A 16,581-nucleotide genomic window follows, 5' to 3' on the forward strand; every position below is an offset into this window, starting at 1 on the left:
AGGATTCATCTGTTCAGTTGAGAATGAGGTTGGATTTTAAATGCTATCTTCACTGTGCACACATAAAAGCAACCACAAGCTACAGGGAAGTAAGCAAACCCTGAGTGCAGTGGAAAGAGAAAGGACAAGAGAAAAAGCAAGCTGCTTATACTTAAAGCAGAGAGATGGGAGTGTGCATGTGTGTTTATATAAGACAAAATGTTTTGGAGTTGAGACCCAGTAGCAGGTGATGATTACAGACAACATGTCTGTGCCTATGTGAAGTTTTGCTGAGCATCTGTCTCTTGTTACCTATATCCTTGTGGGGCAGAGGGTGGAGGAGTAGTATGTGTCTTTAGACAGCCCACTGCCATTTTCAGTTTTGGTACCAGGGTTGATCTTGCAGCTTGGGGGAAGACAATATTATTTCTCTTGGCTTCATGGGATCTATATGGAGTTATATCAGCTCTGGAAAATAAGAGTTGCATGATCCAGAGTGCGAGGAAGTTGAAAGCAATGACCAGAATCAGAAAAGCTGTGTGGATGGGCTTACTTTACATTGCACATCTGATAGTTAAATCCTTGAGGGTTTCTAAATTCATTAAGAACTGTAAGTCAGAAATGAACTAGTCTGAGAGAGCTGAAGTTCACACCCAAATGTAATTTGCATTCATTTTCAAGTGTGCGTAAGTTTGCAGGATCCTTTGAAAATAAAGTTTTGCGATCCTACATTTTGCTCCTTACCTACTGCTCTCTTAATGTAGTCACTTGTGTGTGGCTCCTTAGCCCTGCTTTTTGTAAGAATTTGATGGGGTAAAATAAATCTTTTCCCCGCCCCTAAAGAAACAGTAACAGGAAGAGTGCAGTCACTACTACAAAAAGCGCAGTGTCTTCCCACAGTGTCAGAGGAAAGAGTACTTTTGAAGGGGAAGTCCGAATACAAGCCCACCCTAGCGTGCTTTTGAGTTGTATAGCTTGAGCCATGACTGAAGAAACAAATGAAGTTGGTCTCCTCAAGACTCAAGCTTGCTTGCTACTTGTGGTGTGTCTGTGGCCATTGACAGAGCAAGATCTGGCAACACCATGCCCGAATGGTGAACTGAGGCTGATCAGTAAGGAGGAAAAGAAATGCTGCCCCAAATGCAGCCCAGACACTGGTAAGGGAATGAGATGTCTGTCTTTTTTTCTCATTTGTCAGTATTAATTTATGTCAACCACAGTAAACAAATATGGGGAATGGTGTGTGTGTGTGTAAATGTCAGTGTATCCTGAGTAACTGTAAATGCAGAACAAAACTGCAGGGGCTTGTCTCCTGCCCCCTTAATTCAGAATGTGCCTTAGCTATAAGCTTCAGAGTGGACTCATGTTTTGGATTTTTAATGTGACTATACTTGTTATTCTGTTGTGAGGAGGGGGAAGCAAGGTTTCTGAGGGCTGGCCTTGCTCACATGGAAAAAAAGTGTTCACCCAACACTGGTTCTGACCACTTGCTCAATTCAGAGATGATTTCTGAATATTGTCTGTGCCATTCAGACTTCAGTGGGGATGCAGAGAGTGATGCTTTCTGCAAGGCTGTCCTTTGAAGTGTGTGGTCCTGAAGAGTGGGAGACGTCCCACTTCAACACCTTCAGCTTCACTTACAAAGCAGCTGACCTATGCTTGTCTCAGATGTGAATGGTGAGACAGGGACTCAGGTGAGCATTAGTTTCAACAGCCTGTTCTAACCTGTGTCCTCGCCTGGGCCTATGATGGTGATGAATTGTTAATGGATTCTCCCTTGGTTGCGACTTTTAAATCAAAGTAAGACACTAGAAGTGGAATAGGCTAGTTACAGGAGTTACTGGGTGACATTTCTATGCCTGTTAGGCTGAAGGACAGAACAGGTGATTCTAATGTCCCCTTTCATGGTCCCAGGAACAGGCATACTAATCCTTCTAATTTAGTGCCATCTATAACAGTAGCCAGAGCTGAACAATCCAGAACATGCAGCTGTTTGTATGACCTACAGCAAGGAATACACCTTCCTTATCAGTTTGTCCTGAAACAGAAACAGGGTTACTGGAATCCTTGTCTAGCTGCTGTGGTGGTGCTGTTGTCCTGCAGGGTTAGCAACAGGATTAGCCAAGAAGTTTCGTCTTTCATTGGTGCCTAGGTAAGAGTCAGCCTGCCACCCTTAGTTGCTTGAATACATCTGCCCCAGTCTACAGCAAGGAAACTGAGTGCCTCGTGGAAGGGAGTAGGTGGACGCATGGGCTTTGTGGGAATGAACAATGAATAGGTGAAGAGCTATAGAGTTCTTCTCTCATAATCCACCCATTAAATCCTGTTTGGGTCATGCTTAATCAGTGGCCTCCACAAGGTGCATTGGAGGGTTTAAGCTCAGAAGCTAGTGTTTTCATGTTCACATTGACAAATAAGACATACGAGCTGGTGGTGATCATGGAGAAAGCTAGAGGCTGAATCAGCTTTGTAGGATGAATGTCTCTCCAATCCCTGATTGGGACCTCTTCAGAGCAGGACAGAGATGCATCAATTAGAAAGCAGTGTATATAGAGTGAGAGGAGGGATCCCTGCTGCTCTCCAGGCTATCTCTGTTCAGTGGCTGGGGAGTTGTTTGATCTGTATCTTGGGATCCAGTCTCTGTCACCAATGCTAAAATAGACTGAAAGGTTCCTCCCTTCCACTTATCACCTGCCAGTGATAGTGTGGAAACCCCAGGGTATTTCACTTCCCACTGAGATAAAGTCATTCAGCATGAAGTGAGAAAGTCTTTGCTCACTGGGATCAGCTCCAGAATCACTCACTTAATACAAGGAGAGAAACATCCTCAAAACTTTCCTCTTTTGCTGCCAGGCTTCATTAAGTCTCCAATAAGAGGCCAATGATGATCAGAGGAAGATGTGGGCAGTTTCCTAGCAGCCCTGTACATTCCTTCACCAGATAAACTTTGCTTGATCTTTGCCGCTCACTGTGGGTTTTCTAAATGCACCACTGAGCTAGCCAGTACTTCCCTCTGAATTTCTTTTCTTTAAGGTCACAAAACTTTTTGGTTGAACAGCACTTTTCCTCTAACTTGTCTCCAAGTGACAGATTAACTACTTGATATTTTTTGATGACATAAGTAGATATGATCAATCCTTTGCTGTCATGAATTCAGGAGCCTTTCAGAATCAGTGTTAGTGTTTTTGGAGTTCAAGCAAGGCTCATAATTGAACTCCTCTAGAAACAGAGGGAAGGAAAGATGTTGGTTTTATGGCTTGGATTTTGACACACTTCTGGCAACAGAGTTTAGGAAGCAACTGCTGTTGTCAGGAAAGGCACAGAAAAGATGCTCTGGCTTCAGTGGCCAGGGATCCTTTGGGCATCCCTCTTCTACCAGGGCTGACCCTGATTGAGGAGAGCTCTTTCAGTGTCCTGAGAGCTGACTTAATGTGCAATGGTTTCTTGGGTCATTGGCAGTGATGCCCTCACCTTACAGCATCTGAATCTGAACTTCAGTAAGGCAAACCTGCAGCCTTACCTCTGTCTACCCCTGCCTACACTGATGGGCTGCTTACAGGTATTCCAGATGAGACAGAGGAGTCACAGTGGTTAGTCATGCAGTGCTCAGGTCATCATGGTGTAAAAATTTGAGTGGTGCTGAATTTGAGTCCTCTAGGCTTTACTCGGTATGCCTGGGAGTATGTCTGTTCTGGTATTCGTTTTTTCACCACAGAACAATAAGAAACTATTTCACCAGTGTCAACCAGTAAGCCCAGCAGTTAAATGAGATTCAGTTTCTGGCCTCAGTTACAAAGACAATTCTAACTTCTCTTTTTTTTCTTGACAGGAGACAAAGACCGATGTGCAGGCACAGAGGATCATGACTGCAAATGTCGTCCGGGGTACAGCTGTACTGATAGTGCATGTCTCTACTGTACAGAACTGCCTGAATGTGCAGAGGGAGAGGAGCTGGTTAAGTTTGGTAACTTAAACACAAATGATTTTTAAAGGTGGAGTTCAATATAGGTGGTTTGCTGAGCAGCAGACAGTTTCATTCACTGCTTTTGGGAGGGCTTCTGATGCAAAGGACAGAAATGACATTTATACCCTGGCTTCAGCATCTGAAGACCTTGCTTCCTAATTTTTACAACTTTTCCCTTCATAAATTTGGGACTGTTCAGTTTTGTGCTCAGACTTTTGGAATTGCTTTTCTTCCACACTGTTAGAACTGTCAGTAAAAGTCTGTTTTACTGCTTTTGGTGGCTCTTAAGTTTACACCCTCTGCTGTCAAATTAGAGTACTCTGTACCTTTGCCATAAGGGTCAATTCATGCATCTCCCAAAATGCAAAGGTGGCAAGAACTGCTTATATATTTATTCAGGGGGCTGATTCCTAATTCAGAAAGAGTGTAGAGGGAACTCATCATACTCTTATCTGTAGTATTCCTATTTTTCCATTCAGTAAAGGCACTGACCTCTAATAATTCATGTTCTCTTTTCTTATAGGCATTGTAGACTTCACATTCACGTGTCAACCATGTGCAAAGGGAACCTATTCTAATGTTAAGAATGGCTGGTGCCATAGCTGGACTGAGTATGTATTCATCAATTTTTTTTGAAACATGCATGCTAAAATTCTCAAATGATTAATACTTAAATTGGAAAATAAAATTGAATCAAAGAAGTGATCACTAATTGATTAAACTGATTACTTTTTTAAATTCAGCAGTATACAATGTTTATTTCAACTTTGGCTTTATGCATAATGGGTCTCAAAAAAAAAAAAATCAAAAAAACCTGGTATGTGTTCAACCTGCTTTCAGGTCCATCACAAGCTGATGTAAAATTATTCCAAACATGGATGTCACTTGAAACAGGCTGAAAAAAAGTGCACCTAAACAATTGTGATCTAGTGTTATCTTAATGGAGAGCATCCATAATTTGGCCTACGCTGCTATAAAAAGAAAAAAAGGAAACCAGTTGTGAAATAAAGGAAGAAAGGGAGCCAAGGGAAAAGTTGGAGAGGAAGGAAGGAGCAAACAGGGATGATCTAAATGTGACTCTTATTCTTCCTTTAGCTGTGAAAGTTCTGGATTTCTAACAATCAAGCAAGGCAACAGTACACATAATGTTGTATGTGGTTTCCCTGTTAAAGATTTGGCACAAGGTACCTCTTCACAATGATTTGTTTGTCTAAATCTCTCCCTTTTCTCTACGCTTCTTCAGCTGGTAACTTGCTGTATAGTTATCATCCAGAGTGCGCTATCATGAATATTTGCTTTGAAAATGACTGTTGTGTTTCTTGCAGTATTAACAGAGGTAGAATCATTGGCCAAGGCAAGATTACACCATTAAAACATTGCCAGTAATAAAGTGGGAGAAATGCCCAGCAATTGTCCTTGAATAGAGCACGCTTTGGTGGCAAACTATCAGAGTTTTCCATTGAACCTGTTGCTGCTTTGCTAGATTTTCTCAGGAAAAGGTAGCTTAGTTAGTCATCCAGTTCCTTTACAAGTGTTGGTTGAGTCCACAACACCCAGAAATGAAAACTAATGTCTCATCATGGATCAAATTATATAGGGATGACTGGGTGGAGGCTTTGCAGCTGCTGAGTATCTTGAAGGTGGCAAGCTGCACTGTTCTGTCTTTCCTTCCCCCTTGTCCCTACAATGAACTGACACCTTTCAGCTCTGGGTCCTTTATTCAGAGAGATCATTAGTTCTGCTGAGACAAATCACACAAATATACTACTCTTAACTTCCATGAGGCTAACACAAATGTGAAAGTTTGGCTTGCTGTACTGCTTTTCAGGGAAACATTGAAGGCAAATACACTGAAAAAAGCAAAAAACAAAACAGAGAAGATAGTGCATATGTGATTGCTGCAAAAGAGAGAGAGCCAGAGCCAGTCCTTGAGCCATGAAGAGATCAGGCATATGTTTTTTCCATGAATGCTTATTGCAGACAGTGATCTATAGCATCCTTGACTTGGAGCATCTCAGTTTTGCTGTTAATACCTGCAGTGTTTTTCCCCTGGTTGTTAATTTTCCTCAGAAAGAAAAAATTAATCTCCAAACTTCCTTGGAAGCACTACCTTTCCTCTAACAAAAGTCTGGGCAAATAATTTCTTAACCTTTGTTAAATATATTTAATTGCAGTTCCTAATACAAATGAATCTGTGTATGCCACCATCCTGGCCATTCTTACTGCAGCAGCTGTATTTGTTCTCGTCCTGCTGACCTTCTTCTTGCACTTCTGCATATGGTCACTGAAGAGAGAAAAATACCACATAGCTGACAGTAAGTGTATCTTTGTGGACTTCTCTGTGGTTGTACAGTGGAGAGGGGCTGTCCCCCTTACTCCAGACTCAGAATGGAATAAATTTACTATATGATTTTGGGTTGGTTGCTTAGTTTCGCTAATGCAGTGCTCCACCTGTATTTTTGCCTCTTCCTCAAATAGAAGCTGTATTGCTAAAGGTAATGGGCAGCTAATTGACATCTGTGAAGACTTCTTGTATGTGCAGTGCTTTTGTTTGTTCTCACTACAGATCTAGAACATAACTTCCCTAGGCTGTCGCTGGCTCCACAACCATCACACCATAGAGAAGAGACTTACAGCTGCCAATTTCCAGAGGAAGAACATGGAGACAAAACACCTGAAGAAAAACCTTGCTATTTTCACCCTCAGAGTCTACAGTGAAAATGGATGAATTGCAATATGCTGTGAGGAGGGAGAGCTGAACTCAGGTTTTCAAAAAAAAAAAAAAAAAAAAAAAAAAAGGAGGAGAGAGGGGCTGAGTGCATAAAGCATCCTTATATACAGAACAATAAGGAAAGAGTCTTTGGGGAGTTTTGCTTTGTTTCTTCTAAACAAACCTACCATTTAGAAACAGAGGAACTGGTAACTCAGGCTGACATTCAGTTCAGTGACATTGTTTTATTGCAAGTTTCCTGTTTTTTCCACTGATGCTTTTCAACTTCATTTGGGACCAGGGACCGTTGTTCTGATTATTCCCCTTTGCATCTTTTGCACATGTCTCTGTGGCACTCCTACAGACTGACATGTGGGTAGAAGCCCAGGGTCTTACCATCAATCACTTCAGTGCTACAGAAAATATGATAATACTGATAGAGCACTCATTTACAGCTTTCACGGTCTATCCATAGTGCCAAGATGTGTGCCTAACAATCATATATTAAGGGAATAAGACATTGTGCCTAGCAATCATGTCTACTGCTGTGCTGTAAACAGGCAGTGCATTTCCCTAATATGAAGTTGCCCTCTTTGTTATGCAGCAAAGGGCCATTACATTTAATCCATGAAATACCTTCACGTGATAGAAGGTGTTGGTTGGGCCAGTCTCAGTGCACAGAGGTGCCAGTGAGAGATTGCCGTGGCCACATCATTTGTGCTTGCAGAGACTTTGCTGCTGCTGCAGATTCCATGATCCCCTCTAAGGAAACTGGGGAGAGAAGGGAATAACATTTATCCTCCCTTTCTTCCATTACTCAGCAATCTTTGGAACCTGGAATACTGAACTAAAAGGACTTCTGAAAGACTCAACCGAGGACCATGCTGTCTAGAGATACATATTTGGTTTAATCAGCCCTTCCAGCCTGTACAGTAGGAAACAGCAGTGGAAAACAGAGAAAAGCCCAACATTTGGTTTTGATATTTTTTTCTCCCTGCCCTAGAAGAAAAAGAACCAAGGCTTCTGCTGGTATATACCAGCAAAGCTTCAACAATTTGATCATCAGCTGAAAGATGTTCCTTTTTCTGAAAATCCAATCATGTAGATTTTTTCTAATGTTAGATTAGTGCTTCCTTCCCCAGGTTAATAGAACTCTAACATGGCCAGAGTTAATCCCTTTGCCTGACTTGAAAGGGCCAGATTTTCTGATGGACTTGGTTGCTTTCTATGGGTTGACAGTGATTTCGGATAAGAATCCAGTTTGTGGCTTCAACTAGTTAAAACTCAAGTCTTTTTTATAAAATCTCTGTGTTATGTGATTGCAATAATAGATTCAAAGCCCTGGTTGCCTTCTGGTTGTGCCTTCTGGTGAAAGCTGCTTGGAGTAGACTCTCTTATGACTAAATCAACTCTGAGCAAAAGTGAGTTTTGAGTCAACCGTCTCATGAAAAGTTATAAATGCCACACACTATAGCCATTATGTCAGCTTCCTCCTGATTCCTTGCAGATAGCATGAACAGGACAGGGCTTCTAAATTAAATCCTAACAGATTAATGAAAGTTATCTTAATTACCTTATTAAATACTCAAAGGGGATTATTCCTAGTCTGAATGACATGCTCTTATAATTAGGGCTGTGTTCAATTAAAAGAGGTGTGAAGCAGAAGGTATTGCATGCACAAATGTGTGTTGTAAAAGCATTTGAACAGAGAATCCTAAAAAGTGGGACAGGATATTATCTTGGCAAGCCAGTCACACAACACCTCTGCCCTAAGGGAGGCTCAGCTAGACCAGATATCCGTCTACCTATTAGACTTTCGTTGGGATGACTCCATGACTTCTTTAGGCAATCCAATCAAGTGACTGATTTCAAGTTAGACATCAGAGAAGGAGAGAAATTATGTTACTTAATGCTTATATTGTCTATCATGATCATGAGGAAGAATTAACTTCTTTTTACTCTATAGCATCTTTATAAATATTCTAAAACTACCATCTCTCCTTGGTCTCTGCAGGCTCTTATCTTTCCTCATAGGCTGTGTTTTCTAGACCTCTTAGTGTCTCTCTCTACATTCTCTCCAGTTGGTCTTTCTTGAAACCTTCCCCAGAGGAGGTCTTGGCAAGCTGAATAAAGCTGAAGGATTAATTTTATAATTCATGGACATGCTTTTATTGCTGAACATTTCTTCAGTGTTTATGGGAATGAGTAATTCACTGGGGTTCTACTTATATTGTCAACAGGACTTATCCTGTCTTTTCTGCTTTTTGCTTTTTTGTGCATTATTGAATCTTACAGCTAGGTGAAATAATTGTAAGAGAAAATGAAGTGCAAAGAATTAGCCTTATCCACTATAATGCATTCCTCCATAGTCCTAGTTTTAATCTTCCATCTGCTCTGGTATTGGATTTAGTGCAATCAAAATCCTTATACCTTAGCTTCCCCTCCATGTAAAATTGGAATAGTGCTACTTCTCAACCCCCAAGGGATGTTGAGAGACCTAGTTAGTACTTGTAATGTATTTTTGCCTTCTTTGATCCTATTACTGTAAATTCTTGTGTTGCCAATAATTTTTCCCATAGGTATGCCTACGTGAAATTCACTTGAAAAGAGAGAGAGAGAGGTTTTTCCCACTGCTTTGAGAAATATATGGATTCTTAACTGAGGTGAACTGGAGATTCATCCAAAGAAAGTGAAGGGTTTTGGATTGGATTAAATAGGATAATTGGTTTTAAAGTACAAGGCTGGCTCTGCCTTGTAAGCAGTTACACTGTGGGATTTAATATGCTCACTAGTCTAAATGACTTCTTGTCAACGCTGTTCTTACTCCTTCTTCTATGTTGGATGTGTTTATTCTCTGCACTGTATGGACCATTTGTCCTTTTGTGAACTGTGTTTTTCAACAAGATTTCTTACTGTGGCCTTTTGTAAAGGCAAAATAAACTTGAGATTTGAATTATGTGCCTTTGTGATACAATTAAGCAAAGGTTTGGAGGTCTTGTTCTGGAAGAATTTTATTCTTTGGGTTGTCCCAGTGTTCTTGAGTGCAGTTCAGTTTTACTTTCCCAATTCACTTCCCTTCTCTTACAGAACTCTGGCTATTTCAGCAATGTACCCTCAAACTCTTCTGCCATTGCATTTTGGACTGGTCCACTTGCACCTTTTCTCCTTTTTAAGCAAGTGGCTTAGAATTTCCTTGCTGCTGCTCAACTGTCTTTTTAGCTACCCACTACCAAAACAGCAGGAAACTGTGGCTGACAATATTTTCCGTTCCTGAGAATGGCAGAGAAGCAGCAACATTTGGGCAGAACATTCTAACAGAAGTTACTGTTTGAGGGATGAAAGATTCAAGTGTCTAATGGAAGTCTATGTATCAGAGAATGCAGTTGATCTGGGTGAGGTATGCAAGACCTTGTGGGCTGCGGGTGTTGAATAGCCGACAATGCTGCCAGTTAATATCGAAACATGTTGAACAGAGCCATATTATTCATGGGAAATTTGCACAGTGGCCTCTTGTGTTTCTATATGCCTACCTTGAAGAACAGTTCTACTTCCTACTTACCTAACCACCTGACTTAGGTCTGCTAATTGATGGGAAAAACAACCAATTTCCTGTCTTGAAGCTCAGATTCAGAGGGAAAAACCCAAAGTGTGAATCATTCAAGCCTTGGAGAATTTCAACAAAAGAGCTGTATTTTTCATCAAAGAAAATGAAAGCTATCAGCTCAGAACAGTGAGCTTCTAAGCAAACAAACTTTATGCTTCAGTCTCCATTCAGAAACAATTTTAGTGTGGAATCCCTTCATTTCTGCAACATCCGAATCAGATCATGGCTCAATTTTCAGCTCAAATCTGAGAGTCTGTGGGATTTTCAAGTTCTGATTTAACTTCAGCTTGATCTCTGTATATGAATTCTAGGTTAAAAGGTTTTTTCCTTAAATCATTAACATCCAATGAAATGTCTATAGCAATATTTTTCTTTTTTGCTTGAATCCTTTTTCAAAAGAGAAAATACAGCATCCTTGAAAAATATCCTGAAGTTTTTAGAGGCTATGTGATCAAGCAAATTTAGAGACATATCATTTTGTTAAAATATTGTCATGAGTAAATAGTTAAAATATAACATATGGTGAAATCTAAAAAAAAGTCCCTTGATAGTGGTAACGAAAAAGGTGAATATACAGGCTCCAAAGCCACAGCATCAAATTATGGCTTAACAAGATACATAAGTCTTACACTCTGGGTAGGTGAGGTTTAAATGGTATTTTTTGTGTTTACCAACAAAAAATGCAACTTTTTATGGAACACACTGATGCAGAAGAAATGCATTCTATTACAGAAATCTGACAGTTGATGACAATTAGCCCTTGTTTTATTAGAAGTTATCCAGCACTTGTATTTAACCTTGTTTCTGAGTTGCACCATGAATTGAGGAATCTAATTGCAAAAAAAGTTCTTGAGCAGCCAGTGATGATTAAAGACTTGTTGCTATTTAGTAGGAGTCTTTCCTAAATATGTATTTTATCAAGCCAGTCTGGGGAGCGTTTTCCCTCACCAGCAATCTTATTGCTGTCCCTGACTTGACACACTTGAATCTACCCAAGAGGTGAGGATGCAGAGCACCCCAGTATGGTCACAGCTAGGCATTGGAGCAGGAGATGAGAGCTGGACTTGGTGCTGCAGCGCCAGCCACAAATGCCAGGCAGCCAAGGACAGAGGTAGCTGCTACTCTAAGGGCTGTGGCTGTTCCACATGGCAAATGTGGGCTGGCTGGCCTGGGTGCTGCAGCCCATCTAAAGCTGCCTGGTTATCAGGTGGGTGCTGACTAGTCTCAGCTGTGCAGCAGTTGGGGTAGCTGGTGATGTGAAGCCCTACTGGCAGTGTGTGCTTCTGACTGTAAGAGAAGCAACTCTCAGGTAATCTTTGGGGGTTATATCTGATGGTGGCATCTCTGCAAGAGTCTGTCTGTGAGAGTGGGTGATATCTCCTCAGCCCTTCTGCTCTTGGACTCAGAGGGCACTGCGTACAAATGCAATATGCATTTCGCAGGTTTTGCTTGGCTGTTAACCTGTGTCGTACGGCCAGTGCTGCTGCCCAAGCCTTTGCTTGTTGAGGAAGCGGTAGATAAAATCTGTATTTCACACAAATGCTGTGTATTGCCACAGCCCGGATTAGGCATGAGCAAGGAGTCTGAAAAGCAGACAGTACTCAACTGAAAAATTTCTGGAACAATTCTGTTCATATAACATGTGGAAAAAGTCTCCTTTATGCTGGAAAATGTATTTTTTTTCACCCTTCTCTCCCTTCTATCTGAGACAGCATCATAAGCGGCTCAGGGGGTAGGAGGGAGTCTCAAATCTGGTCAGTTGTCTTAAGAGCCAACCGTTTAGCACCTGAGTTTTAATGCCGCTTGGAATGGCAGTGTCACTATGTGTGACACCATTAGAAGTTTTTAAAAGGCTGCTAACATAATGTAGTTTGTGATTTCTTAGAACCTGACATCATTTAGCTGTGCCTGTGGCTCCCTCACTTTTTCCTGTAAAAAGAGAAATGGTTACCAGAATTGAAAATTGAGAATTGAAACCATGGCCTTCAGTACAGAGAAGCCGGATTTCTCTGAGTTCTGGGAACTTCTAACGCTCTGGTGCAAAAGTTAAGGACCAAATTCAGCAATTTTCCTCTGAATAATGTGTATTAATTTCATGATGCTAGGGAAAGTGTTACCACTTGTTGCCTCATGCTCCTAAATCTGGATTCATATTCCTGAAGTTCGACTTCCAAACTGAAAAAAGTATGATTGAAAAATTTCATGGTGGGGAAATGGCTTTGAGCACCTAGCAGAGGAGAGGAGTGATCTTCCTGTCTCTGCTTTCTTGCACCTTCTTCAAGAATTCAATGGAAAATGTTGTTCTGGGTCTACAATTCTTTAGAATTTTCTCTGTGTGTAAATTTTTAAGGCTCTTTGACCTGTTAAAGAGGTTTTAAACTTTGTTAAACACAAAGTCTGATACTTAGACGTGGCTTGCTGTTGATAATCAGATAAAGTCCTTCCCACGCAGTTTTAGGAAATGCAAGTAACGGTTAGGAGAATAAGGTAAAAATACCCTTTTATATAGTCATTCATTTAATCACGATCTGCTGTGTATATATCGCAAACAGTCTCAACAATATCTGACTATAAATAATTATCAGGGGTGTTTGGGGCCCAGTTGAACACTAGTGATTTCTTAATACTTTGGCTGCAAAAAATAGTGAAAGACTAACAGGCCTGAAGTACAGAAACAGCCTTTCTCGTACTAATGGTTTTGCTTGAAGAGAAAGTAACTAGGGACCTGTGCAGGCTCTGAACACGTCTGTTCACCTACCAATAACTGATTAAAGGAAAGCAGTTTTCTGCAAATTAATAGGGTTTTAAAACTGGAAAAGGTAAAAATATTTCCACAAGACTTCCCCTTATTTTTTTTCTTTCCTTTCCCAAGGAAAGGAGGATTATGCAATTGTGTGATTATATATCTGTCTTTCTGAATAACTTTCGAACTCATTGCCCAGTTTCAGCCCAGCCTGGCAGAGGTACAAAGGTGTTCAGTTCTTACAAGCACCACGAAATGAGACTCATGAATTCTGTTGCTCATGGACATACTTTTTTTTTTAATTTCTTTCTGAAGTTGTTAAAACATTTTGTTTTTCAATATACCCATCTCTGCATTTTCTGGATTTACAGGTGGCCAGTGTACACTGCATAGAGGAAAAATTTGGATAAAACAGGAACCAAAGGGTCACACAAAGCCTGTTCAGGTGACTTTGCAGACATACTATGGATGCAGCCTATTGATGATTACCTTGCAGGTAACTGAGAACTGTATATACAAAATGAAAGGCTTGATTCCATTGGTTTGTAGCAATGCTTCATGTTAAGGGCTATGTTTATGTAGAGTGGGGAAAAATTCTTAAGTTGTTCAAAATCCAAATGAAATATTTTGTGATTGTGAAAATGAATACATTTGATTAAAACTGGAGGTGTTTGGGTTGTTTTTCTTAGTGGGTGGAGGACAGCAAAGAGAATATGGAAAAAAATTTTTGTTCTGTGAAAACTTCCAGGGTTAACTTTTTCCCTTGATTTGGGCTGGGAAGAAAAGCTATTGAAAAGGGGCTATTCACAGAAAAAAACTGCACTGTCTCTGTAACTTCAAAGAAAGAGAATGGCTTCCCAAAATCTTTATTTGCAAACCAACACAGTTACCTGAATCGGGCTAGAAAGTTGTTATACGTGAATGCTGCTTTCTACACATACCTTAGGCTCAGGCTAAAGAGTTTTATTCATAGTATGTACACAGTATTTTACAGTGTTTCTCTTTCTGAGAAGAATCAGGCAATAAATATAGTAGTCAGATTGGGAAAAATTTCTCCTTAAGGCATTTGTACAGCTGAGGTCAAAACCACAAGGTTCTACATCGATTGCAATGGCCCGTTCAGCACAGCTGTCAGTGGAGAATGGTTCATGTGCAGGCCCTTATTCACCCTCTCAGTCTGAAAGAAGCTTGGATTCCAATTTCAGGTTCATCCTTACTTTGCCAATAAGGGACTTATTCTTGTAGCTTCTTCACTTTGTGTTGGTGTTCTATTTGACATACTCTTCTTGTTGTCACTCCATGCTAATGTCCTACTTCTGCTATCGCCAGGATTTCTTAGGGATGATAGGTGGTGGTTGAAGAGTCAGAGAATCAAGGTTTTCCTCTGGCTGGAACATATTTTCAGCATATGAACATACTAATTCTGCCAAGGATTTTTACATGCCAGATTAAATATAGCCATGCTCAACTAAAGAATAGCCATATTGATCAATAAATACTCAGAGCCCAACATCTCTTCTGCTTTTAAAACATCCACTCCTGATTCACCTTCCCTCTTCTCTGAGCCCAGATAGGGTTATACATAAGCCTCTGTGCAGGGTGTGTTGTATATCCTGGCCAAGGGAAAATGATTGACTCTGCAGGCTAGGACCTAGATAAGGTCCTACTTTGAAGGAGGCTAACTCCACTTTGCATGGGTATGAGAGTATCCAGGGAATCAGGTCATAAGCTGGTAGTGTGATCATTGGTATTTTAAGGTGTAGTGTGATATAATGTGTCTCTCCAGCCTCATGAAGTAGGGCAAACTGCCCTAACAGCTTGCCTCCTCCCCTCAGTAGTCCTGCTTATTTCAATATGTAATTTCCATTGAAATCAATGAAAACTAGGTGCTTAGGTATCTCTGTCTTTCACTTCTAGAGAAGGTATGTTTTCTACCTAATAGGGCCCAAATTTAGTCTGCTGAGGGAATTTTTTCTTTCTTTCTTTCTTTCTTTCTTTCTTTTTTTTATGCCTGCTGATGTTTTACTCTCCAAATGTTTTGTGGGACTCAGTGCTGAGTCCTGTCAGGAGAAAGATGAGCTTGAAGAGAACTCCCTACCCAAGTAAGTCTTTTGTGGAAAAGGAGAAGACAAGTTGGGAGGAACATACATTTTAGATGAATCTGTGTATGGCTGGGAAAGTCCCAGGCTTGAGAAGAGATATTGCTGCAGTAAAGTTTTCTGACCAATACCTTCTGTAAGTGGAAGAGGCATTTTTCATAATCCTCTGCTGTGGAACAGGTGATAAGGATAGGTTCTGTCAGGCTTCCTGCAAAACATCAGCGGGGAACAGCTTGGTGGTAGGAAAGTATGCTAAGTTTGCCATGACACATAGGTTATCAGCCTATAGCAAGGAAAGCCACAGGGTCTGTCCTCATGCAAGGTTAATACCCTCTCCCCAGTGCCAGCCTCTGGATTTCAGCTTGCCTTCCCTTTTAACCTGAAGGATGCTCAGATTTCCCATGGTGGAAAAGATAGGTAACAGGGACTGGGCTGGCTGTTGAACCAAGCAGGGAAGCACAGAAGAGTATTAAAACCTAGCAGCCAGCAACATAAGAAGACCCTAAAGAGCATCTCCCTGGTTGTTCCAGATGTAGCTAGAAATGGTATCTGATTTTTAACTAGATACTATCTCTCGTGATAGCAAAGAGCCAGATTTAAATGTTACGTATGTGAAAAAACTGCTGGGCTTTGGAAGATTCTATGTTTCTTATTAAAGCACAGTCAGTTCTGCTAGAAAATACTACTGCAAAGAGCTCCTGTAAACCTGAGCTACTCTGTGCAACTGACTCCATTCGCAGGAAGACAGCTTCATAAGATAACCCATTCTAATGCAAGCCTGAGCACCAGGAGATGCTCAGTTCCTCATTGCTCTCATCTTTTTTTTTGGTCTTACCTGTAATTTCAAACTGCAACCTCCCCAGCATAGCTGATTTCTCCTTTGCCTGGATTCCAGTTAGGGGGAGTTTTCCCTTCAAAAAAGAAAAGAAAAACAATGCTTTTATATTTTTCTCAGACTTTTCCTTTCTGTCCTTAATATTCAGACTTTTTCATCTCCCACAGTTGCTCACTAGATCCAGCTCCTCTCAGCTCTTTGCTGCTTTGACCGTTTTCTCTATCCCCTCTGTTACTTACCTCATACGTGATGGCAGTTCTCTCCTTATCTACAGAGAGGAAAAGCAGATCTTCTGGAAACAGGATCAGCAGTCTTTCCTCAGAATCCTGTGGAACAGAGGCAGATAGTACATCTTAGGGACACCAAACATGTTCAGTAACTTCCACTCAGTGGATCTGCCTCAGCCAAAGGCAGAATATGAAGTCAAATGACTGTGGCAATACACCAAATCTCAGAACTGTCTGCAGCACTCAGTTGCTCCTGTGTCAGACACAGATACTATCCTTTTAATTTCTTATTCAGGCTGGATATTCATTGCTTAGAAAGCTAATGGGATATCTGTCACCAAGTATTTTTTAGAATAGGTCAGACACACATCTGCAAGGAAATGTTTAAGAAATGTTGATCTTGCTGTGAGATAAGAAAGG

General features: G+C 40.8%; 1 protein-coding gene and 1 long non-coding RNA gene across 2 annotated transcripts; one reads left to right on the forward strand and one right to left on the reverse strand.

Annotated features, from left to right (window-relative positions):
- Positions 1–809: 809 nt before the first annotated feature.
- TNFRSF18 (TNF receptor superfamily member 18) lies at positions 810–9,606 on the forward strand. The gene is given in 7 exon segments (XM_067311080.1): positions 810–1,136; positions 3,809–3,943; positions 4,467–4,554; positions 5,039–5,127; positions 6,118–6,258; positions 6,510–6,628; positions 6,630–9,606. Coding segments are annotated over 7 exon segments (789 nt in total). The 5' UTR covers positions 810–961; the 3' UTR covers positions 6,672–9,606.
- Positions 9,607–13,932: 4,326 nt separating this feature from the next.
- LOC106495578 (uncharacterized) lies at positions 13,933–16,004 on the reverse strand. The gene is made up of 3 exons (XR_001294473.2): positions 15,935–16,004; positions 15,231–15,307; positions 13,933–14,388 (listed from the first exon to the last, which is right to left on the reverse strand). It is a non-coding gene; the product is annotated as an uncharacterized lncRNA (long non-coding RNA).
- Positions 16,005–16,581: the final 577 nt, after the last annotated feature.

Source organism: Apteryx mantelli, chromosome 26, assembly GCF_036417845.1.
Source record: "Apteryx mantelli isolate bAptMan1 chromosome 26, bAptMan1.hap1, whole genome shotgun sequence".
Classification (NCBI taxonomy): domain Eukaryota; kingdom Metazoa; phylum Chordata; class Aves; order Apterygiformes; family Apterygidae; genus Apteryx; species Apteryx mantelli.